General features: G+C 36.1%; 2 protein-coding genes across 3 annotated transcripts in view; both read right to left on the bottom strand.

The window, feature by feature from the left end:
* Positions 1-7,071: 7,071 nt before the first annotated feature.
* ltc4s (leukotriene C4 synthase) lies at positions 7,072-17,809 on the bottom strand. Its single transcript, XM_087281376.1, has 5 exons — positions 17,473-17,809; positions 16,762-16,861; positions 16,371-16,441; positions 9,947-10,028; positions 7,072-9,875 (listed from the first exon to the last, which is right to left on the bottom strand). The coding sequence occupies exons 1-5, from the start codon at positions 17,528-17,530 to the stop codon at positions 9,725-9,727; spliced, it is 462 nt and encodes a 153-aa protein (XP_087137502.1). The 5' UTR covers positions 17,531-17,809; the 3' UTR covers positions 7,072-9,724.
* A 2,421-nt stretch (positions 17,810-20,230) lies between these two features.
* Positions 20,231-26,397, bottom strand: part of maml1 (mastermind-like transcriptional coactivator 1) — a 41,963-nt gene continuing 35,796 nt past the window's right edge. For both annotated transcript variants that reach the window (XM_087281285.1, XM_087281284.1), the window contains exons 4-5: positions 24,509-24,707; positions 20,231-23,577 (exon numbers count right to left, since the gene is read on the bottom strand). In XM_087281285.1, coding sequence (XP_087137411.1) covers positions 22,535-23,577; positions 24,509-24,707 — 1,242 coding nt within the window. In that variant the 3' untranslated portion in view covers positions 20,231-22,534. The remainder of the gene's footprint in view (positions 23,578-24,508; positions 24,708-26,397) is intronic.

Consider the following 26,397-nt stretch of genomic DNA (forward strand, 5'->3'; position numbering starts at 1 on the left):
AAACAAAAATTAATTTCACGTAATAAAAGCACTTTCTTTAAGCAGAATGATTTAGTGCAGCAGCAGCAGCTGAGGACAGATAGAGGAAATGAGAGCTTTCAGCGTCACAGAGTGGCGACATGACACCTTTAACAAGCCGCTCTCTGCATCCTGTCACTGATAAGACCAAGCCAAGAGAAACAACCATTACATTAACACACACACACACACACACACACACACACACACACACACACACACACACACACACACACACACACACACACACACTCACACACACACATACACACACACACACACACACACACACACACACACACACACTGGAGGGTGTGTGCTTGCTTCTTTAAAACGGCAATTAAAGTAGTTTAATTAGAGTCACTGTACTTGAATGCCACTGTTTTAACAGATATTTAAGTCATTGATTGTACATGGCTGCTCACAATTATGGAAAAACGTTTTTTTTACACTAAACCAGAGATGCTCAAAGTATGGCTCGTGGGCCAAAGTTGGCCCATGGTAACATTTGGTTTGGCCCACCATCCCATCTGAAAAGAAAGGGAGAATGCCTTTAAAAGAGATCGTTATTTAAAATTTATTGCAACCTTTTGTTTCTTTGTCTAATTGAGCACTAGAGAAAAGCCAACTAAAATTCAATGTTTCAATTAAATGTTGTTAATATATTAATAAATGTTGTTAATATACGTTCAGCTGACAGATCGAAGACAATGCACAAGACATCGGTGAGCAAATCAAGCCAAAGGCAGAAGCAGCTTGGCTGTATTCAGCTTTGACCTCCATTGTGTTATAAAATGGACTGTTTTTACTATAATAGTTTTATTATAAAACTTAAAAAATGATATTCATTCATTCATTCATTTTCTTTTTGGCTTAGTCCCTTTATTAATCTGGGGTCGCCACAGTGGAATGAACCGACAACTCAGCGGATGCCCATCCAGCCACAACATCTCTGGGAAACATTCACACACACTCATTCACACTCATACACTACGGACAATTTAGTCCAATTCACCTGTACCACATGTCTTTGGACTGCGGGGGAAACCGGAGCACCCAGAGGAAACCCACTCAAATGCAGGGAGAATATGCAAACTCTACACAGAAATGCCAACTGCAGGCGAGGCTCAAACCAGCGACCTTCTTGCTGTGAGGAGACAGCACTACCTACTGCACCACTGCGTCGCCTAAAAACGATACTGCATCATAAATTAATGTGTTTTAAAGCAATGTTTTGTAATTATTTTTAAATATTAGCAAATAAATTAGGAAATTCCCCATGGCTAATTTAATGTGATACATGTTGGTATATTTAACTTTGGCCTACAGCCCTTTATTAAGTTTGGTGTTTGGCCCATTATAACAGATAAAACGTTAAAAGTTTGGGCACACCTGCACTAAACCTCACCCTTAACTGTACTATTAATGTTTTAAAAGCAAATATGAGCAAATGTATTCTATGAGTGACCACAAAATAATCAAAACAGTGAAAAAACCTAATCAAGTGACATTGTCCTAACAATTTATGATCAGGTGAAACAATCAATTTGTTGTTATAAGTCCCAAGTATATTTCTGTTGTTACATTTATTAAAGGATCTGTGCACAGTAGAGTAACACAACTAAATGTTGTTAACAAACTATGGTAAACAAAAATAATCACATAGCGGTAAAACATCTTTTCTTCCATGTTGTGATATCTATTTGCAGGGAATTATGAGTTAGTATTGAGATTTTCTGTTGCAATTTTTTTATTTTATTTTTATTATGATTTTTTTTTACATAAAAAACATCTAACATAATCTAACATCTGGCAGCTAGCTCTCTGGAACCCTCATATGGTCACCCACTGAAGCAAAGTAGGGTTGTGCCTGGTCAGTACCTGAATGGGAGACCACATAGGAAAGCTAGGTTGCTGCCAGAAGAGGTGTTAGTGAGACCAGCAGGGGGCGCACAACCTGCGGTCTGTGTGGGTCCTATTACCCTATTAAATTGATGGGGACTCTATACTGCTCAGTGAGTGATGTCTTTCGGATGAGATCTTAAACCGAGGTCTTGAGATCTGTGGTTGTTAAAAATCCCAGGATGTCCTTCAAAAATAAAAAATAAAAATAGGGGTTTAATTTGGCCAAATTTGCCCACTCTGTCCATCAATGCCTCTCTACTGTATATTATAATTGGCTTCCTCATGGCCTCTCCACCAATCATCTGGTGTGTGGTGTGCGGTCTGGCTCAATATGGGTGCTGTTGCTTCATCAAGGGGGATGCTGGTGGTGGAAAAGGACATTCCCCCAATATGTAAAGCGATTTGAGTGTCCAGAAAAGTGCTATATAAATGTGAGGAATTGTTATTATTATTATTAGTAGTATTAGTATTATTAAAGCCAGTGTTTAATTTTCAGCATTTTTTAAAGATAATTTCAAAGATGTTTGAAGTAAAATTATTTTCCCTCACAGTCTCGCTGACAGGTCAAGACATCAATTTAACATGCTGAGTCAGACACATTTTCTCTCTGCCACAGTACTCTACTGTTATATGCGGATTAAGGACTAATCTGAGCATGTGTGAAGTGAATTAAGTTTTATAACTGATTGTAGAGATTGAAAGTGACAACTGACCCATGTTACCTGACCCATGTAACCTCCAATCTCCTCCTACTTACAGAAACTTACCTACTTACAGAAACTACAACATAAAAACTCACTATGCACTATGCATTTCACCATGTCGCTAACTTCCTTTTTAATTCAGTTGTCAAGAATGTAGCGGATGTTATTGGATGTTAGTCTTTACAGACTGTTTTGTTCCTTTCTTGTAAGTCACTTTGGACAAAAGCATTTCTATGGCATGTAAAAGTAGGAACAAGTAAGAAATACAAAGCAAAACAGAGAACTGAGAAGCAATTACTGTTATTCTCATCAGACCCTGATTTTTCACGTCACTAGATCTAGCTTTTGTATAACAATAAAGCCCTCAAGGAAGCTTTTACAGTGTGATTCCACCACATTGTTTCATATAGCTGCTTTATACAGTGGCAAAACCAGACAGATGTGCTGTGCACTGCACTCTCTTTCAAGTCACATGAAAGCTTTGATTTCCTTCAGTTACTCTTAAAAATCGACACGTGTTCACCATTACCTCCATCTCAAGCTTTATCCAATGCATTATATCCGTCTGAGGTGAAGCTTCTGAATGCAGAACTATTTATGAGCACACGAGGCAGCCATTAAGTTATTCATTTCTTTATTTATGTTCACTAGTTTCAGATGAAAAATGACAACAGTTCCATTTCCAGAGACATTTTAATAATGCTAAAATGCTCTTAAAAATACTAAAAGACTAAAAATAATTACAAACAAAAACAAATATTCAGAATAAAAAAAATGACGAAGAGCCAGCCAATAGCAGTTATCTAGTCATCCAAAACGAAATTGTAATTCTTAGATTAGTAAAATAAATTAAATATCTGGCGGTTAAACTTGACTGGATAGGAGAACTGTGGAGAAACTGAATTATGTACAGTATAGGGAACAGAGAATATAATTTCAATATATGGAAAATAGTAGAATTTTAAGAGAAAATATCAATAATTTATCATGGTGAAAAAAATGTCTGCTTTTATCGATTTTATTTATTTACCTTTTTCTTTGGTAATATTTTTATCTAGTTTTTCTACCACATATGCTGAAAACATGCATCAATCACGTTTAAACTGCTCTTCTCAATCTTTGCAATGTGCAGAAATGTGCAAAGAATTCATGAAAAGTTAAATGAACTAAAATGAAAATTGATTTAACTTAAAATTTAATTCAAATAAACATATTGAAAATTATTTTTAAGTAATCAAACAACGCTCGCTTGAAATCATTATGTACATTGTATATGTAAAGAAAGTGCAAACTTGATGAAAGATTTCAATCAGACATTGATCTCCAAAGAAAAAAAAAAACTTGGTTCTTTTATACTTGTTGTGAAGCTGTTTTGCTGTTTTAGAATCAGTCAAACAAAATATCCTGAAAATGTCATGTAATCAGTATTTTCCTAAAGGAAAAGGACGTAGAAATCTATATGAGAATTTCCCACTGATTTGCACTACACTGACACTGATCTATTAAGTTGTAGCGCATCCTAGTGGTCAGAACCACAAAACACCACACACAAAGACTGAACGTCAAACATTGCAGTGGTTTGTGTAAAGTCTAGTGATTTTTTTTTAATGTTCACACAGGATAAACTGCAGAAATTACATAATGTTTATAAGAGGTAATGACTAATATCAAAAGTTTTAAAACATATTTCTAATGGTTTTTTAAGTCTATTCAGCTGACCAAGTCTTCATTTATTTAATCAGAAGTACAGCAAAAAAAGCATTTTTGTAGCCCCCCTTAAGCAAAAAGTTTTTTTTTGTCTACAAAAAAAAATAATAAAACACTGTTATACAATTACTTGCCTTATTAAGCCTTTATTTTTTTCTTTAAGCAAGTTAAGCACTTTAAGCTGAATACTAGTATATTGAAAAATATCTAGTCAAATATTATTTACTGTCATCATGGCAAGGATAAAAGAAACCAGTTATTAGAAATTAGTTATTAAAACTGTTATGTTTAAAATTCAAACTAAAGTCAGTATATATGTTTCTGTTTAATCAGTGAAGATTTTTTTTTCAACACATTTCTCAACATCATAGTTTTAATGACTAATTTCTAATAACTTATTTAGTTTATTTTTGCCATGATGACAGTAAATAATATTTGACTAGATATTTTTCGAGACACTTCTATTCAGCTTAAAGTGACATTTTAGGGGTTAACTAGGTTATTTAGGTTAACTAGGCAGGTTAGGGTTATTAGGAAAGTCATTGTATAACGGTGGTTTGTTCTGTATCAAAAAATATCGCTTAAAGGGGCTTATAATTTTGTCCTTAAAATGGTTCTAAAAAAATAAAAAAATTGCTTTTATTCTATATATACTGCATTATTTTACAAAAGGTATTTATTTCAGAGAAATGATGATCTTTGGATCTTTCTATTCATTAAGTTATCCTGAAAAAAAAAGTCAACAGTTTTCACATATTGAAAATAATATTAATAAGCAAATGAGCATAGCAGAGTGATTTCTGAAGGATCATGTGACTATAGTAATGATGAAAAAATGCCAGCTTTAAAATCACTTGATTAAATGACATTTTACAAAGCATTCAAATAAAAACTATTTTCAATAGTAAAAACATGTTTTTAGAATTATTATTTTGATCTGTACTTTGGATGATGTAAATGCAGAATTTGTTAGCAGAAGAGACTTCTTCAATTTTTTAAAAACATTCTCCCTTGGTAAAATTATCTCTATATAATGAAGTTATAATCTCTGTCATAAAAAAAATGAGATTAAATATGACACATGGTGCATGAAGTAAAAAGTACATATTACAAAATGGCAAAATAGGGCAGCACGGTGGCACAATGGGTAGCACAATTGCCTTAAAAGGCAAAAAGGTCTCTGGTTTGAGCTCCAGCTGGGTCAGTTGGTATTTTTGTGAGTAGTTTGCATGTTCTCCCTGTGTTCACGTGGGTTTCCTCCAGTGCTCTGATTTCCTCCACAGTCCAAAGACATGCGCTGTAGGTGAATTGGATAGGCTAAATTGTCCTTAGTGCATGTTTATAGAATGAGTGTGTATGGATATTGCCCAGTGATGAGTTGAGTCTGGAAGGGCATCCGCTGCGTGAAACATATGCTGGATAAATTGGCGGTTTAATCCGCTGTGGCGACCACAGATTAATGAAGGGACTAAGCCAAAAAGAAAATAAATGAATGAATGAATATGCAATGATTGCAGTGGTCTCTTTTCCCACATCATTTGAAGCATTAGCTCAGCCATTATGCTAGCCTTCAGTCATGTGATTCTTCTGAAAGTAAATTAATATTAAAATTCATTTAGCTGTGGTGACCCCAGATTAATAGAGATTAAGCCGAAAAGAAAATGAATGAATGAATGAAAAATGGCAAAATAATGAGTAGCACTTATTACATTATGAAAAGTATCATTATTTAACATTAGTCAGTGCATTAACAATCGACAATTAGCAATAAATCTACTGCTATATTTATTTGTTAATGTCAGAAAATGAAAATACAGTCATTCATTGTTAGATTATGATAACTCAAATATAATACATAACATTAATAGAAGCAATGTTTGATTTTCATAACTATTTGTAAATGTAAATGTAGCTAAGTAACCCTGATAGAACTAAAATTAATATAGCCTACTTAATGTTTACACTTTAGAACCTTTTAGTAAAATAACAATAATTAAATTTAGTAAAATTACTCAACAAATTATTCAAATTGTATTACTTTTTATGTTTTATTTATGACAAGCGTTAGTGCTCACACTTTATAGTGAGATTCCATTAGTTTATGTATTTACTAAAAAGAACTAATAAAAAACAACACTTGAACTCCATTTAATAATCCTAGTTTAACATTTACTAATGAAATGTTATGCTGATCAACATTAGTTAATGCACTGTGAATTAACAAGCACTAACAATGAATGATCTTATTTTCATTAACTAATGTTAACAAAGATTAAGAAAATACTGTATTACATACAGTCAGGTCCAAAAATATTGGGGCACAATTCTAACATTTTTGGCTGTATACACCAACACAGTTGATTTGAAATGAACTGCAGACTGTCAGCTTTAATTTGAGGGTATTTACATCCAAATAAGGTGAACATTGTCGGAATTACAACAGTTAGCATATGTGCATCCCACTTGTTAAGGGATTAAAAGATTGATTTGGATGTAAATATCCTCAAATTAAAGTATACAGTCTGCTATTAAAGCACACCTTGTTCATTTCATTTCAAATCTATTGTGTTGGTGTATAGAGCCAAAAATGTTAGAATTGTGTTGATGTCCCAATATTTATGGGTCTGATTGTATATTGTTTGTTTATATTAGTAAATACATGAACTAACATGAGATAATGAAACCATACAGTAGTGTTACCATGTTATCTTAAGTGAATGAAAAAACAACGACAACATAAATGCATAATTCCTTTATCTCCATGAATGCACACTGTTTGTTCGGGAAAAAATGCCTATAAAAAACTTTAGTTTGTTTCGAATTGTAAATACAAACAGTAATAAGCAAATTAAACAACTTCCAGGGAACAGTGTTTATTGCTGCTTGTTTTGCATGTGTACAAAATAAATGGCAAACTCACACTTTGTGTCTAGCCTATAGAGACATTTATAAATAGGTTATCAAGACCATCTAATATCTTTAGAGGAGAAAAAAGAAATTCAATTTAAAACAGTGATTAATAAAAAAAACATTTAAAGCAATAAAAAAAATCAGTTTAGTGCAACTGTACAGTACTCCCAAAGTTAAATTAATCATACAAAGAAATAATTTAGATCCTTTTGTATCAGATTTGGTTTTGTCGAAGCACCATTGCAGGTCCTTAAAGATGAAGTATGCAAGATTTGTACATTAACCACTAAACTAACTATTAAACATTCTGCGCACCATAAACACATTGAACGTATGTTTCAGTTACGTTGGAAATGACGTGATTGGTACACATGTGTCGCTCATTGGGACATAGATATAAACAGCGTTTGGTATGCTTGTAACGTAGCTGGTATTTTGAGCGATTGATTGCCTTGGCATGGAGCTCGGTTAAGCTGCGCTGACCATCTCTTTTTGGACCCTGACTTATCTTTTTATTTACTTGATAGTATATAAGTCATTGTTATGTTAAAATAAATATTATTTGATTGCATCTGGTCCTCCTTTTTGTTGCAGTTTAAGAGCCGGCTGTAACTGCACAAATATGTCAATCATTTCCAGGTCAACCAAAACCAAACGTTTTGGGCATCGCTGCTGTAACACGCGGCTGAGCCAGAGGGTTTTAAGGGTTGTTGCTAGAAGAGATACAGCTCCAGACAGAAGTTTATTCATTTTCGTTTCGTTTTAGTCCCTTTGTTAATCTGGGGTCGCCACAGCGATATTAACCGCCAACTCATGTCACATGTTTTACGCAGCGGATGCCCTTCCAGCTGCAACCCATCTCTGGGTAACATCCAAACACACTTACTCACACCCACACTACGGACAATTCAGCCCACCCAATTCGCCTGTAACCACATGTTTTTGGACTGTGAGGGAAACCGTAGCACCCAGAGGAAACCCACGCAAATGCAGGGAGAACATGCAAACTCCAAACAGAAATACCAACTGACAGCTTTTTGCTGTGAGGCAACAGGACTACCTACTGCGCAACTGCGTCGCCCCAGTCAGAATTTAAAAAGAATTATCAATATTATTCAATAAATTACCCATTACATTGTATTTTATTAACATCTACCCCAACCCTAAATCTATTCATAACAGTAAAATAAAATAAAAATAGTAATTATTGTCGTACAATGCCACAAAAATGATGCCATATTGGTGTGTGCATGTCCAATCCACAGCTTTATCCATTCTAGACTTTACCAGTATTTAGCCAGTGGGGCTGATTTGATCATTGAACTGTAAGGACTTACAAAAATATGCAGACAATATAATGAAACAGATATAAACTTTGGCAGTGTTTTTACAAGATGGAGGTACATTATTTAATAGTTTGGGTTTCAATTGAGACATCAAATTTGAGTTTCTTTTCAACAGGTAAGCTAGCCTTAAAGGGATAGTTCACCCAAAACTGATCATGGTCATCATTTACTCAGCTTTCACTTGTTCCAATCCTGTTTGACTTCTTTTCTGCTGAACACAAAGAAGATTTTTGACAAACCCTATAACCATTGACCTCCATAGTATTTATATTTAATATTATTTATGTCTATGGTTTTCATCTTTCTTCAAAATGTTTTCTGTTGTGTACAACAGAATAAAGGAACTCATAAAGATTTCCCACATAGCAAATTTTCTCTGGCCCAGCTCTGGCCCACACAATCAGGTTTTGCTTGGCCCACATGCCGCAGTGAATTATGGAACATGACTGGACCAAATTTGGCTTCCAGACAAGGGCCAAACACAGACCATATCTGGGTCAAGTTTAGAAAAGTTAATAACTCATCACTGGGCCTGAACTGGGCCAGATAGGTTGGTGTGTCACAATTGCAATGAAATTGATAAACCCATGAAGCGCTGCGCTTTAGGCACACTATGGGCATGCTTTTTCTCAAAGTGACCTGATTGGTAGAATATTTTCTTTACTCAAAAATTATTTTAGTGTATTTTAAATGTGGGTCAAGACTGGCCAAACTCACATGGCCCACATATGAATTTTTAAAATCTGGGCCAAATCTTTTGTGCCGCCTTAAAGATGGTGCCACCTCTGCCAAACCCGGGCCATGTTTGGCCCACATGCTGTATGCCAGTGCCGGATGAATTGCTGCTATGCCAGCTTTATGCCAAATCTGGGTCAGAATTCTTTGCTACTAGGGTTAGATACACTTGATGGAGAGTCAATTGTAAGTAAATTTTCATTTTGGGTGAACTATCTCTTTAAGCTTTTGCCATACTTGTCAACATTTTACTACAAAGCCTCTTACAAACTAATAAAATATTAAAAAGAATATGCATAATTTTATAATCTATGCTTAATTTTTCTAGTAGCACCGGTAGTGCAGAAACTACACACTTAAAGTTATCCTGTTAACAGTTTCCTGATGACAACTAGCCCTTCATGTTTGTTCAGTCAGGCCCAGAACATGACTAAAGGTATGCAGCAGGTCCAATCCCAGATAAACCTGCGTCAAAGTGCAGATAATCCCCAGTCCAGCAAGAGCGATCAGCACCCACTGCATCTTTGCACTGAAGTACAGCGGCTCCAGTCTGCCAGCAGAGAGGAACAGGTGAGGAACAGGACCGAACAAACATCAACATTACTGTACTGGATCACTGACCTGCCCTTAGAAGACTCTGCATAGCCATGGAAGTACCGAAAGCGACCATAAAGGTACAGGAGCCCAAAGATCACTGCCAAAACTAGAGAGTGGGAAAATCATTTAATACATTGGTTTGTTCTTACACTGTAAAAAATGACCTGATCAATTAGTCATGACAACATATGTTTATAGGTCATTGTGTTCTAACTTAATTTTTTGTGTTACGCAAGCTGTTTTAAGTCAGTTTAACATGATATACGTTTAATGGACTCATACGGTTAATTTGATTCCGCTTAAAATTTTAAGGCAACCAGGATTTTTTACAGTGTATTAGTGTAACTCCAGAATGAAGGATTTACAGTGATGTAATCGAAGACCTAATGTTTGCTTCCAAAACATTATTTTTCACTAGCTGAATTCAAAGTCCCTTTCAAGGAACATCCATTCACTCAGCGGCCATATTTGCATCTCTGGACAGTTAATCCAAGACCAAAGTTCTATCTAAATGAATGGGGGAATCCTGAAATCTTAAAACTGCTGGCTGAACTTGCAACGTGTTATGAACCCTTTTCACAAGACTGTTATGATGCGTATAACAATCATCAACATCTTAAATTTTTGAAAGTTTTTAATATTTAGATTTCAAAAATGTGTTTATATGGATTCATGTATGTATTGTATCATCTTTGCATCAAATTAGAAAAAACGAATTGCTGCTTGTACAAGGCATGTGAAATGCACAGTGTATAAACAGGGTATTTGACGTTGTTTTCTCTTCTGGCTGCTGTATCAGTCTCACACTATTTTTTCCTCTATTATTTCAGCAAATAGAATTGCAAAAAAAAAACAAAAAAAACTATGTTGTACTTTCCCATTCACTGCGCTTTAAATTTACTCAACTATGAGGACTTCTGATACCTGGAAACGTGAACAAAAGTCCATACACAAGGGGACTTTTAATTCTGAATAAGCCAGCTCAGGCGCTTCTGTTGAAGTGTCATGTCATACCATTATAAACTTATTGCTTTTAAGATCTGATTTTTGTAAAATCAGTGATTGTCACAACCTGATTGGGACAGAATATTATGTCTCACAAACAGTAGCTACATTTCCATCCACCTATTTCTATGCACATTTTGGGTATGTGCTTAAAAAAACATTTGACATAAACGTTAAGATGCGCATACATTTTGAAAATGCGCATAAAAAAACATATGCACACAACTGAGTTGGATAATATTGTTATATGATAAAAAAGATGTGCATTTTTTTAAATAGAAGAAGTCTGCATTTAACGAAACACTGTATGACCTTCATTTACCTTTTAAAAAAACGTATGAAAAAGATTTAGAATAATGTTACCTTCTGAGAACTTCATGATGCTCTACATGCCATATATACAGATTAATGAAAGTTTTAAGCAATTTGTTTTTGTTATTTTTGTGTTATTACTTCAGTAAAATCACTGTCAATTGAGACTATCCTGTTTTCTTCCATCTGTTCAAAATAACAAGAATACTTCCGTCACAGAAATGTAACGCTCTGACAATCTTTTATCTGTTTTTGTGGGGAGCTCAAAGCTCATCTCACTGAGTGTGCTTCAATGTGATTACACTCATTTTATTTCAGCAAACTATTTTTAAAAGCATATTAATTAATTAAATTAAATCATTTTAAAAAAAATTTACTCAAATATTATTACTTAATTTTTAACCCTCTTGTGCACGGCGTAACCATATGGCAACACTGTTTCTTTGAGACCAACATATTTTTTTATTATTAGAAAGAGAGGAACTTAGAGTAGCCAATGATGTGCTTTGTTTAAGTCACATGACATCCAGTGTTTTTCTGTAGAGCGATTTCTGACAGACATATTCACAACTCAATTTTTTTTTTTTTTTTATCAAATAAGTTTTTTGTAAATCATTCAAATGTGTGTGTTACCAAATGACAACACTGTGCAATAGTTGAACATGCAATATATCAATGGCTTAGCTAGCTAGCCAGGTCAACTGTGAACTTTTAAGTTGTAACAATAACAACATGAATGCTAGTAATATATTGTTGATCAGTCATGTGTTAATGGTATTTGCATTATGGATAAAATCTAGTTTTAATGGCAATACTACTTTTGAATAGATATGAATACAGGGAACAGTGTATGAGCACCACCTTGTTTTATGGTAAGTGAAACAAGAAAAGGGCAGAAGTGGCTCTTCCTGCAGATGAAAGTGAGGGTGAAATGGGTTTTAGTGACCATGAGAATGATGCAGACTGGACATTTGATAGAGAAAGTTCAGGTAAGTTAGCTCAGATATATATATACACACACACACACATACATACTGTACAAATTGTTAGCTAGTAGCTACATTATTCTGATTCATCTGGATATATGATGCATCTGATGCATCTTTAAATTTGAAATTTCTAAGTTAGATCCGCTGTTTGATATTGTTGCCATATGGTAACGTATCATACCTTAAAAAAAACATTTTTTCCAATATTTTTACAGCACTTAAAGTTAAGCCATTTAAAAAAAAATTAAAAAACAGTCCAATATATATATTTTACAGATTTATCATAATGTGTGCGGTAGAGGGTTGAAAGTAATGTGTTACTTTACTCGTTACTTAGAAAAGTAATATTATTATGTAACTTGCATTACTTGTAATGCATTACCTTAACACTGCTAACAAATAAGAAACAGTCCTTGCATTAAATTCCATTTTTCAAAAAAAAAAAAAAAATTACCACAGTATTTTCAATGGAATTTCTGCACTCAGCTTCTGCTCCTCATAGCGCTTGTATTTAAATGGCCTTTCATCTCATTTACGCTTGAACAACTAAATAAATGCTTTAGTCAAAATGAACAAATAATCGGTCTTCCTTACAAAAAAATGTTCCACCCTATATTAGTAGTGATGACTTTTTTCAGTGATAAAATAGAAGGCTTTAGACAGAAAATAGAAGATGTTAAACTTTCTGCATTGCCTTAAACATCCGATCCAGTAAACATTCCACTGAATCAAAATAACCTACAGTGCTTTAAAATCATAGAACAGGAAGCTCTAAACTCTATAAATAGCTCTAAACCAGCTACGTGTATGTTGGACCCAATTCCAACAAAATTCTTAAACTTCTTTATCTTTAGGCCATGTTCCAAATCCTTACAAGCTAGCTGTTATTAACCCTATTATTAAGAAACCACAACTGGACCCCAGCAACTTAGCTAACTATAGGCCTATTTCAAATCTTCCATTTATGTCTAAAATACTAGAAAAAGTTGTTTCTGCCCAATTATGCTCCTTTCTACAGACAATGTTTTGAAGTGTTTCAGTCAGGTTCAGGGCTCATCACAACACAGAAACCGCATTAGTGAAAATAACCAATGATCTACTCTTAGCTGCTGACCAAAAGTGCATCTCGCTATTACTTTTACTGGATCTTAGTGCGGCATTTGACGCCATTAATCACAATATCCTCATAAATTGCTTAAAGTCTACAGGTGTCCAGGGACAGGCTCTACAATGGTTTAAGTCATACTTAGCTGACCGTTACCAGTTTGAGAATATTAATGGAGAGTCTTCACATCATCCCAGTGGGTTCCTCAAGGATCAGTTTTAGGCCCTTTGCTGTTTACAATATACATGCTACCCCAGGGAGACATTATTAGAAGACATGGGATCAGCTTTCACTGCTATGCAGATGATACTCTATTATATATTTCAACTAAACCTGATGAGATGCCTGAACTTTCTAAGCTAACTGAGTGTATTAAAGATGTTAAAGACTGAATGACCAACAATTTTCTTCTCTTAAACAGAATTATTACTTATTGGGCCTAAATCCTGTACACAGTAGATTTCACAACTCGACCTGCAATTTAAGGGTTACAAAGTTAGCGTTAGCTTTACTATAAAAGTTCTGGGTGTCATATTAGACAGCAATATAACTTTTGAAAATCATATATCCCATGTCACAAAAACTGCCTTCTTTCATCTGAGAAAGCTAGTTCAAGCTAGTTCATGCTTTTATGACTTCTAGACTGGATTACTGTAATGCTCTGTTTGCTGGCCGCCCAGCATCATCTATTAACAAACTACAGCTAGTGCAAAATGCAGCTGCCAGAGTTCTTACCAGGTCTAGAAAATATGATCATATCACCCCAATTTTATCCTCCCTACACTGGCTGCCTGTTAAGTTTCGTATTGAATTTGAAATATTACTCCTCACCTATAAAGCTCTAAATAATCTAGCTCCTGTTTATCTAACCAACATTCTGTCTTGCTACAATCCAACCTGCTCTTTAAGATCTCAAAACCCAGGGCTTCTGGTAGTATCTAGAATAGCAAAGTCGAGCAAAGGAGGTCAAGCCTTCTCATTTATGGCTCCTAAACTTTTTAATAGCCATCCTGATAATGTCCGAGGCTCAGACACACTCTCCCAATTCAAAACTAGATTAAAGACCTATCTTTTTTACTAAAGCATACACTCAGTGTATCACTAGCAGTATGATACATGAATGTGCTCCACACAGGTTTCTGCATCTTGTTTTATATACACTATGAACAGCAGCTATGCTAATTATTCTCTTTATTCTCTATTTTCAGCTGAGGATACTCATCCTGAGGCCCTCAGACCACGCAGCTCCACTGATTCGATTTAAGACCAGCAACAAAATGATCCCAAAGTTTCCATATCCTGGACCAGGCCGTGGTGGTCATGGAGGAGTGGAGAGCATGAGACTGATCCCTGTAACGCTCCAGGGGCAGACGAATCTTCGCTGAGGCCCAGCTTTCAGCCCCCGGAGCTTAGATTGCAGCTCAGCACAAGAAATGGTCGTACCCATCTGAGCCTGGTTCTCTCAAGGTTTTTTCTTCACTTTCGCCAACTGAATTTTTTTTTTTCCCATGCCGCGGTCGCCACTAGCTTGCATGGAACGGAATCTGTAGAGCTGCGCATCGGTGGATTTGCTCTTCAGTGTTTGAACTCCCAGTAGTGATTATTAAACCACACTGAACTGAGCTAAACTGAACCTAAACTTTAAAAACTAAACTACACTATTTCAATTTACCATGATCTTTTATGTGAAACTGCTTTGACACAATCTACATTGTAAACACGCAATACAAATAAAGGTTATTTAATTTTCCCATATGCAGTGCAGTATCAAATTCCATTTAAACAACACTCTTCACCTCTTTGTCAAGGGGGGCATGCATGAAATTTTCCAGAATAAAAGTGAAAGTGTCAAACTGCAGTTAAAGTCGACAAATAAAAATAAAACACCTGAATTTACATAAAACTCTGCAGGAAATGTTGATAGCATGCTGACGCAATGACGGTAATCGAGTTATATGCTATAACATATAAAACGGGATCATGAAATTAACATTCAAAAAAGGAACTCATATAAACACTTTAGTCACATTATTGTCTTATTCAGATTAAGGCAAATAATTTGATTTCTGATGTACATGTAAACATAGTTAATGATCAGCTTTTTCAGGTTTGTTTGATTTAGTGTTGGAGCAAAAGTTTGCAGGACAGTGGCTCTCCAGGATGCCCAACCCTTTTATTTAGATTTGTTTCATTCCTTTAACTTTAGGTGTTGTTTGAAGAGTACAACAAAGCAACAATGAACAATATTTTGCATAAACATTATTTTAAGGATTCTGTTTTTGTTTATATGCAAATCTGGGGTATTAGATGTGGTGGTGTGAGGGAAATTAATATCAGATATGAGGGCTGTTTAAACAAAAAACTTTCATATCTAATCTAAACACAATGAAGCCTAATCTAGTCACAGTCTAGTCATTTCTATATACCAGTTTAAACTGGAGTTTTGCTGCCCTCCCATCCTTTCCCTGTATCGAAAACACTAAAACAGGCCAGTTAAACTATTTCATTCTTTTAAACATCAACATTTTTTAATAAATCAAGAGTTTTTTAAGCGCTACGAGTTTATAGAAAGCTGGATAGATTCTGGAAAATGTGCATGTTGGGATTATAAGGAACATTTGGAGTGGAAATGTGCTTGGGGTGTTAAAAACTGTTTAAGAGTGTGTAACAGAATGTGTATCTGATTTTTTTATTTATTTCATAACATTATTTATGTTATATTTGTTTAACTCAAACCCTATTTAAACCAGTTGCCAGCTCATATTTATACAGACTTGAAACGTCCAAGAAAATTTGGGATAGTTCAGCCAAAATCACAATGTCCATCATCATTTAGGCTTACTATCTATCTATCTATCTATCTATCTATCTATCTATCTATCTATCTATCTATCTATCTATCTATCTATCTATCTATCTATCTGTCTGTCTGTCTGTCTGTCTGTCTGTCTGTCTGTCTGTCTGTCTGTCTGTCTGTCTGTCTGTCTGTCTGTCTGTCTGTCTGTCTGTTCATATTTTGAGGGAAACTGAAACTCACCTTGACTAAAGAAAACTCCAGCCAACCAAAGCGAAAAGACGAATATGGGGAAATATTCGGAACAGTTTGCTCTGGCGAAACAAAAAGACGACAGGCAAATGAGACAAGCCAGTCGCCGTGAACAACATCCCTCTTAGGGTGGTCGTCGTGTCTATATTAGAAGAGTTCAGATGCAAAAGCCTCTAAATGCCATCTGAAACTCTCGTCTCCTTTGTTTATGCTCAGTTATTTCACTTTAAAAACAACGAAAATTAGTTATTTGTCAAAACTTTACTAAACTCTCCGTACACAGGGTTTCGAGAAAATGCTGATTATATTAAACGGCATTTAGAGTTTTTTTTTTTTTTTGCATCTTAACCCTTCGTTTATTCATTTCTTTCGTCTAACTTACTGGGCTCGAAAGATTCTCTCAAACTCCGGTGGTCCAGAAGTGGCAGGAGGAGAGACCGCATACTTTCTCCGAGCGTAGATCACCTGCAGAGAGAAGTACGCTGACGGGAAGCAAAACACATTTAGGCTACCACCTCAACTCAAACAAAAAAGATAATAATTTAAATGTTAATGTAAAAGTAGCTTGATGTTTTAGGAAGTGTTACAGAACGTATTTCATATTTAATTAGGTTGCACTGTATTTTACAGCTATGTGCCATGCTGAAATTATGAGGAACAACAGGTTAAGGTTAGGCTCAGAGGTAAGTCGAATCGGACATACCTCATTTATGACACATGTACTCTGAAACAGAACTGTAAAATAAAGTGTAACCAAAAATCCTTTGAACATAGCTAAGCCTCAAGTATAATGGTAACATGGATTTATCAAATGGTTTATAGTAAATAACAGGAAACCTAGGGCTTATCAAATGGTTTGTAAATGATCATCAATTTGTTCAAAGTCCAGCTACCACAGGCAAAAAACATTGCAACAATTAGAATACCGAATACATTTCTTACATATAACAGTTTATGAAAAATGTATAACTATACAACTCAAACATGTTTCGTCATCCAGTTAAACTGGCAAATTATGATAATAACAGTGACACATAACACAAAGATTTGTATTTATTATACATTGTATTTTCTACGATGTATAGTAATTTACCTTGTTCCAGCAGCCCCAGCACTGTGACCGCTGCTAACAGCACTATCTGGTCCAGCATCTTTCCCGTGGACAATGAGGTCAGTCAACAGACTGTCCACCTCTGACCAAAGCACACTCACTGACTCTACCTTCAGGTATTTATATCAGTATGACTATGTGGGCGGGACACATTACACCACTGACAGAAATCTCTTTCAACACCTAGAAATGAAGATATTCATATTTTTTTCCTGGTTAAGAATTGTGGAATGATCTGAAATTTAGCATAGCCCTTTACCTTAAGAAAAATTTGTCTTATATTTCCATGTTACTGTACTGTGGCAAAATAATTTTAGATGACATGAGTGATCACTTTGAGTTTTTATGTAATTTAATAATTTCTATATTAATGTAAACTGTAACTGGTGATAGGTAGATAGACAAATTAATTTTAAAAGATAATGTGTTTAGCAGAAATATATTTTTGCTGTATTTACAAAATTGACAACAGTGGTCGATCAAAATCGGGTGTTATTTTGCATCAATGTAGAACAACTCCAATATAACTTCACTTTAAACAAAAGTTGCACATTGTTACTTTTGACCCCATTTTATATGTATTTTAAATATATCTGACTATTACCTTGTTAATGTTCACTGCAAACATATTTTGGCCTGTTTTTGCAAGAAATAAAAAAACATTTTCTTTTAAATTTAACTTCAATCAAATGTTTTAAAAGCAGTTTAACAATGTAAAAAAAATATATATATATATATATATATTTTTTTAATTATTATTATTGGCAATATATCCTCCACGATAGACATCACAAGCTTCCGGTGCCTAGACTGCAGCTCTGAACAAGAAGTTTGGCCAGTGGAGAAAGGGTCGAGCCCAACTGAGCCTGGTTTCTTTCGAAGTTTTTTTCCAATTCACTTTCGTCAATTGGTGAAGTTTGTTCCTCGCCACTGGCTTGGATGGTTTGAGACTTCAATGGATTTGCTTTTCAGTGTTTGGACTTTCAGCAGTGAAAATTAAACCACACTGAATTGAACTAAACTGAACTTAAACTCTACTATAATCTTCTTTGTTAAGCTGCTTTGACACTCTAGTCTACATTTACATTGTAAAAGCGCTACAAAAATAAAGATTAATTTAATCTAATATGCATTAATCTTATAAAACATATCGAAACACTGAAAACTAATGTGGAAAAGAAAAGTAAGGCATGGCTATTAACAGTAGGACATAAATAACAGTTACTTTTGTCCCCACAGGAACTCGTGCCATTTAAACCTGATTTACTTTTAAACTGAAAAACTGATACATTGCCAACTCAAGGATGAGTTACTGAACTAAATAACATGTAGTTTGATCATTAGTGTGACATGAAAAGAGAAACACAACTTGTAATAAACATAAAAAAAAACACTACAATAATTAACTTTTTGCACTTAACTAAAGTTTCTGCCATGAAACTCTATGCACACAGGCTGATAAGTCACATAATTCGTTCCTGCATCATTATGTTCCTTGTTGTTTTACGCTGTTAAGCTGCAGTGCATTTTCAGAGACCCTCCTCCACCCCAGCTCCACCTGTGTTAGATCTGCTACAGGGGGTACATATATTATGTTTGCAGCAGCAGCATGTTATATTCTCAGATGGCATGTCTGTGTATACAACCGGAAGTAGCAGGTTTCTGTACTTGCTCTGCTATAATAATCAGCATAGCAGCAGCATAGCAGATCTATACCGCCAAGATCAAACACATCAACATTGCCATAAAAATAACAGAAAAATACAAATTTGGACCCAACCGCAGACACAGTCCCAAAATCACATGATACTTGGCAGCTCTATCAAGGGTAGCATGCTGAACGTGCTGTTATAGCCTTGAAATCAAATGTTATCAGGGTTTCAAGAAAAATCACTGTGACTTTCGTCCCATGCTACTTTTGTCACCGCTCTCCCCCCCTTTTTTTTTACCCAAAGTTGGATTCAAACAACCCAGCATTAATTTTGTGTATTTTTATTTTTCTCCCTTTTCTAATTACTGATTTCATTCTCCTATTTCGCAGTCATCTATTGTATATATTTTGTTATATTATATTTGTTGTATAACCCCTTATATACACATTGCGATAAATAACACACAGAAAAAATTGTTCAGTGATTGGTGCATATTTAAGCAGACTATTTGTGTTACAGTTCATTATTTAATAATATTTAGATTAAAATAATAAGGTTGAAACCCTTAGGCTCAGTAGGTAGTGCTGTCGCCTCACAGCAAGAAGGTCGCTGGTTCGAGCCTCGGCTTAGTTGGCGTTTCTGTGTGAAGTTTGCATGATCTCCTTGCGTTCGCGTGAGTTTCCTCCAGATGCTCTGGTTTCCCCCACAGTCCAAAGACATGTGGTACGTGGTACAGGTGACTTGGGTAGGCTAAATTGTCCCTAGTGTATGAGTGTGTGTGGATGTTTCCCAGAGATGGGTTGCGGCTGGAAGGGCATCCGCTGCGTAAAAACTTGCTGGATAAGTTGGCAGTTCATTCCGCTGTGGCGACCCCGGATTAATAAAGGGACTAAGCCGACAAGAAAATAAATGAATGAACAATTTAACAGTTTCTAGAAAAAGATTTCACTCTTAAATTGGTCATGCTTCTATTCCACCTCAAACCTTAATGGAAAGTATTTAGAGCACATTTATGAGAATATGTAACTACACAATATGCACATTACATTAAAGGCACTCGTTGTAGTACCAAATAAACACACAACAAACCCATTTCTAGAGAACTATATTTACACTATACTCTTGTTTTTCAGAGAACAATAATAAAAGTATAAAATACTTACAAAAATTTGCAACAATGTACATATAAAAATAAGATCTATCTTCTTCAGAACAATAGAAACTGCATACATACAAAAAATATATAAATATACATGAAATCCTGTCACAGAATCTCAGATGAAGCAAGAGTTCAGGCGACACAGTTCAGACCAGCACCTGACCTGCCTTCATGTAACATCATCAGGCACCAGAGGGAGAAAAGCAGGAATATTAACCCTCTCACCAACATGGAAATCTAGAACTCTGGGCTTACTAGTTCAGTTCCAGAGAGCGAGAGAAAGAAGGAAAAACGTAGTGTAACATATGCATCCCCATGTTCACTGAAGAGTTCATCAGATCTTTCTATTCCTGTGATAATCTGATTAAAACAAACATCTACCTTACAAGATTAATGTGAAATTATCCAATGACTACAAACCACGTGAAACTCAAAGAATCACTTTTTTGGCAATTCTTGTTGCAAACTCATTTAACTTTCTTTTTTAAAATGAGACAATGCTCATACAAATGGTGTCAGATTTGTGATAAACATCTCCTACTGTGTCCTATAAAAGCAGGGGTGTCAGATCCTGCTCTGGACGCCGCTTTCCACATTTGTTTATCAAAGAATGTTAATGAAGCTTCAGTACGCTGAATAAACTGCTTTTGTGAAGAGCAGTTTAGTACATAATCATCACTTTTAGAAGTCATGAACAATATTGCGACAAGTAAGGCCCAATCCCAATTGTTTGTTTTTTACCCCATACGCCTTCCCCTTGGCCCTTGAAACAAAATGTAAAAGGAAGGGCTTCAAATTTACCGCAAAGTAATGGGACAAGCATGATTGTAAAACACTAATATAATAAAACATATGCTTGGTTGTTGTAAAAGTCTCCTTACTGTGCATCTGCAGCCATTTTGTCGTTGTAGCTGGTGTACTCTGGAAAATTTCTATACTCAAGAGTTTCTAGTTTGGTCCTGGAAAATCTTCACTTTAAGGGTCATCTTGCCCTTCCCCTTAGCACTATGCCTTCAAGCTAAAGAGAATTAGGACACCCCTAACCCTTCATGTGAATGCAAAAAAACGAGGGGTAGGGGTAAGGGAAAGGGCTAAGAGGTAGAGTTGGGATTGGGCCTAAGATTCAGTTTACACAGAGTCAGGTCCAAAATATTGGGACATCAAAACAATTCTAACATTTTTGGCTCTATACACCAACACAATAGATTTGAAATGATGGCCAAGATGTGCTCTAACTGCAGACTGTCAGCTTTAATTTGAGGTTATTTGGATCCAAATCATTTGAACGCTGTAGGAACTACAACAGTTTGCATATGTGCCTCCCACTTGTTAAGGGACCAAAAGTAATGGGACAATTGGCTTTCCAGCTGTTCCGTGGCCAGGTGTGTTATTCCCTCATAATTCCAAATACAATGAGCAGGTAAAAGGTCCAGAGTTCAAACTGTTGTAATTCCTACACCGTTCACCAGATTTGGAAAAAAATACCCTCAAATTATAGCACATCTTGATTGTTTCATTTCAAATCTTTTGTGTTAATGTATAGAGCCAAAAATGTTAGAACTGTGTCGAGGTACCAATATTTCTGGACCTGACTGTTACTCCTTTATTCCCATTCAAGGAATGGCTGTGCAATACTGAGAATGATTCAATGGGCTCAAGACTGATGTTTAGTTTGGTTTGAAGCTAAACACTGCTGAAGGTTTGCCCTCACGAACTGGTCACCCTATGAAAGAAAGAAGAAAATAAAATGATATGGGTTTGAACCGTTTGAGCACTATTTGAGAACTATTGCTTTAAATTGTAAATCATTTTGTGCCTCTTCAGGAGTGCAATTATAAGGCATGCGGAAGTGTCAAGACCTTCCTGATACTGAACATAGCCTCTTCATGCCTACAGTGAACACAAAGGCAACCCAACTGGACGAACAGCTGAACGCATTCATGAGCACAAACTCATTATATAGGAAAATTCAGTGGTTTTACTGAGCCACAGGTTCAGTAGTAGAGCATTTCCCTCTTTGAAATTTTAAGTCCAGAGAACACTTCTGTGAGGCAGGCTCTGTGCTCTACTTGACTTCCATTATATACACCATTATATATATATATAGATATATTCAAAAGAGAACACAGCAGATCTGACCATGTGATGCAAGCAGGTTCACCATCTCACAAATCATCCAAAATCTGGATCTTCACGCTATCTTGTCTATCGAAGGCACTAGCTTTGGTGTCACTCATTGGTGACTGGCCAAAAGCTCATCTATATCGTCCATCCACTGTTGTGTCGACTGATCCTTCAACAGAGAATCCACTAAATCAGTCTCGGCTGGAAACCCAGACAAGCTGCCTCCCGATTGGGTGTTGTAGCTGAACTGGAGCTGCTGATTGGCCGCCCTGTTGAGCTGGTAGGCCTGATTGCACTGAAGTCCTGTGGTGCGGTTGGGTACGGCCTGTGCTTGGCTAAAGGGCCCCAAGTCAGGCAAAACCTGCTGGGTTTGCGGTGGTGCTTGTGGCTGACCCTGCTGGGCTGTCTGCTGGACTGGAGGTGGCAGCTGCTGGGGCATGCCTGGGTTATTTGTCCGTTGCTGGTTCATGTTAGTCATCATTTGTCCAGGATTCATACCTCCCATGGTTCTACCTGCCGCACTGTTCCCCATGCCCCCTTGGGGAAATGGGGTGTTGTTGGGAAGTTTAGTCAACCTTGACTGCATGTGAAAGCTGGAATTGGGGAAACCAGCTGGCATGGCTCCATTCGCAGAGCCAGATTGGAGAGCTGGATGCTGCTGGGGTGGCTGCTGCTGCCAAGACTGAGCCTGGACAGGCAAGGCACCTGGGATACTGGTAGGCATGGAGGTGGGCATAGCAGATCCCATGTTATTAGACATTGCGTTCGCCATGTTGTTGGGCAGACGTGCCAGCTGCTGCTGTTGTTGTTTCAACAAGGCAGCATTGGGCTGGTTTTTCAAGTGTGCTTGTTGCTGGGCTGCTAGAACATTCTGCCGGTAAGCAGCAGACATTGTGGACACTGGTTGTCTCTGCTGGTTGGCATGGGAGGCATGCATAGAGATGTTCCCATAGAGGACTTGTTGCACATCAAGATTGCTGCAGGGTGGGAGGCTCATGTCTGCTTGACTGGCAGCCGTAGAGGGACCAGTATTTGGACCAGCATTTTGGCCAACTCCTATTCCCATCATGCCTTGAGTCTGAGAGAACATTCGCTGTGTTCCAGGAGCGGGGCCACTGAGAGTGTTTACATTTCCTATTGGTTGAGATGCACCTAAAATAAGAAATGAGAAATTAAAATGAGTCCAAGTTACTCAAAGGTGGCAAAATAATGACATAAGAGAAAAGATTGGTCTTGAATGACCCTTCCAAATATGGTCAAAACCAACAATTTTACATTAGGACTAATTCCTAGGCTTGGAAATGGACATGTAAACTTGTTTCTGGATATTTTTGCACTTACCTTAGCCACTTACTTTCTATGTAGACATCAGAGAACAATTTAATAATAATATTGCATCAAGACCCAATGATAAATCCTTCACAGAAACTAGATTTAGAAAACAGATTCAGACAATTTTCATTCAAGCAACCATGAATGAAACAATTTCATCCTACTTACTTCATAACCCAGAACTCAGGGTTATGTTTTTCAGGCCAGTCAATTTTAATTGCCAGATTGGGGAATAAAGCTTTCTAAACTCTTTCATCACATTTCTACCTAGCTAGCTTGGAAATAGCCTGTTACCATGTGTAAGCATCAAAAATAGATTCCCAGATGAATGAAGTACGCTGCGTGTAACAGTAGAACACCTCGCCACACACTTACTATTTTGTACTTCTGACATTCAAATTAGTCTATCAATAAGCACACACAAATGCAAACCAGATGGGCTTGTTTGTTGACTAGTAACAAAAGGCTACTTGTGTTGACCTACCGAGGGAGGAAGCTCAAATTATATGGAACTTTACATGATCAAAAAAGAAGAGACGTGAAAGATACAAAGGTCTGAAGTTAATTCCTGGCTGGATCCAAACCCCTATATAACTATATAATATGAGCAATGGTCAGACATAACCACATTCCAGTAGAAGTGTATGTCTTGATTAATTCTTGTTGACAGAATACAACTGATCCAACATAAAAGACAAGTTACAGCAGGTGTAAATGTGGTCATTTGATAATCAAGTAGAAAAGTGATTACCAGAGATGGTGTGTTCGCTGAAATTGGAGGTGTGCTGCTGGGCCAGGCAGGGCGGCACACTGGTGAACTGGGAGACCTGCTGCTGTTGCTGCTGGAAAGGGTTCTGCTGGGCCTGCGGGTTCTGTTGGTCCTGGTACTGAGGTGGTGGACGGGTCAAATGTCTCTGCAGCTGCTGTTCCTGCTGCTGCCGCTGCTTCTCCTATAACAAACGCTTCAGTTATTACTAAAAAACAATGGTTAACTTACAGTATCCCACAGACTTCAATGAAAATGGAAAAATCTGCCATCTATGCACTCTTCATTTTCTCAACATCTTTCTGATTTTCTTTCTTCAGTTGAACACAAAAGATGATATTTTGGAAAGCACTAGTTGCTGGAACCCATTAACTTCTATGGTATTTTTTCCATCCATATGGAAGAAAATAGGCTTCAGCAACCAGCATTCTTGAAATTATCTTTTTTTTGGTCAAAAGAAAGAAAATCATAAACGTTTAAAATCTTATGAGGGACAGTAAATGATGAGGTAATGTTATTTTTGGGTGAACCATCACTGCATTGTGAATTTTTGTGAGAACGCTGCCTCCTGGAGGCAGGTCTATGAAGTAGGACGGTTTACAGACTCTCAGATGGTTTAGATCAGGGGTGCCTAAACTTTCTTATGAAGGGCCAAAAAAACCTAACTTGATTGTGGGTGGTGGGGCTATGGTAAATATATCAAACTGAATTATGTTAAAGCTGTCATGGGTAATTTACTAACTAATTTATTTGATACTGAAAAACAAAAACTAGAAAACATCGCCTCATATAAACTAATGCAGTATAATTGTTTATATTTTATAATAAACTCATTATATTAAAAACAATCCCATTTATAACAGAATGGAGTTCAGTGGAGTACCTGTTTTTGCTTTGATATGCAGTATTAACATTTTATAAAATCAGATTCATTGACAGATACATTTAATTGAAACATTTAATTTCAGTTGCCTTTTTTGTAGCAGAGCAATAAAACAAAAACAAACAAACAAACAAACAAACAAAAAAAAAATACATGGTTATGTTAAATTAGAAAAGAGAATCTCTTTTCAGATGGGATGGTGGGCCAAATCAAAGGTTACCATGGGCAAACTTTGGGCCACGGGCTCTAGTTTGGGCATCTCTGGTTTTAAACCATGGAAAAAAAATTAACTTTTGACACACTACTGGTCATTACAATTAGAGATCTAACATTTTAGATCAGATTAGAATTACAAATGTTTTTAACAGTTTCTTATGCCCATTAAGACATTTGCTTTAATAAATTTAAATGGCAGTAAAAAGTAACATTATCATATTTTTAATATTATATATTAAATTTAAATAATTTTTTCCCCATACAATAGTCATTCATTCCTGTGGAATGGAAAAGCATAAATTACAGCATCCATTATTTTCTTCTTTTGTCACATGACTCATTAAAAACCAGTATGATATGCTTATTTGATGCTTAATAAATACAAATTAGTCTTGGTCCACAAATAATAACAACAACAACAACATAATAAAACACATTATTATTTATTATAGGTATTTTTAAAGTTTTTTAGTTATAAGGTATTTTAAATCATGGATTCTCAACCGGTGGGCCGCAACACAGTAGTGGGCCTCAGCGATCTTGCAGTTGGGCTGCGAGATTAAAATGAAACTTTGATTAAACTAAAATTAACTTTCAATATTATACTATAATTCCTCATTAATATGCTTCATTAAAATGTTGGAAGTAATGCACTTTCTCCTGTTCTCTGACTGATTACTTAAAACTTGGTGCAAAAACAGCCTCATGATCGCGTCTACAGCTAGTACACGCAAGTCTGTTCATTTACAAATTATGCGTGAAGTGAAAGTCTCTC

The sequence above is a fragment of the Danio rerio genome, chromosome 14, assembly GCF_052040795.2.
Source record: "Danio rerio strain M-AB ecotype USA chromosome 14, GRCz13ab, whole genome shotgun sequence".
NCBI classification, from domain to species: Eukaryota; Metazoa; Chordata; class Actinopteri; order Cypriniformes; family Danionidae; genus Danio; species Danio rerio.

Excerpts from the sequence above, each read along its gene's own strand:
- ltc4s (XM_087281376.1), bottom strand. The coding sequence starts at position 17,530 with ATGCTGGACCAGATAGTGCTGTTAGCAGCGGTCACAGTGCTGGGGCTG. Across the intron at positions 16,442-16,761 it reads GAGAGAATCTTTCGAGCCCA|AGCAAACTGTTCCGAATATT; the intron begins GTAAGTTAGACG and ends TTGTTTCGCCAG. Across the intron at positions 10,029-16,370 it reads TGGAGTTTTCTTTAGTCAAG|TTTTGGCAGTGATCTTTGGG; the intron begins GTGAGTTTCAGT and ends CCCACTCTCTAG.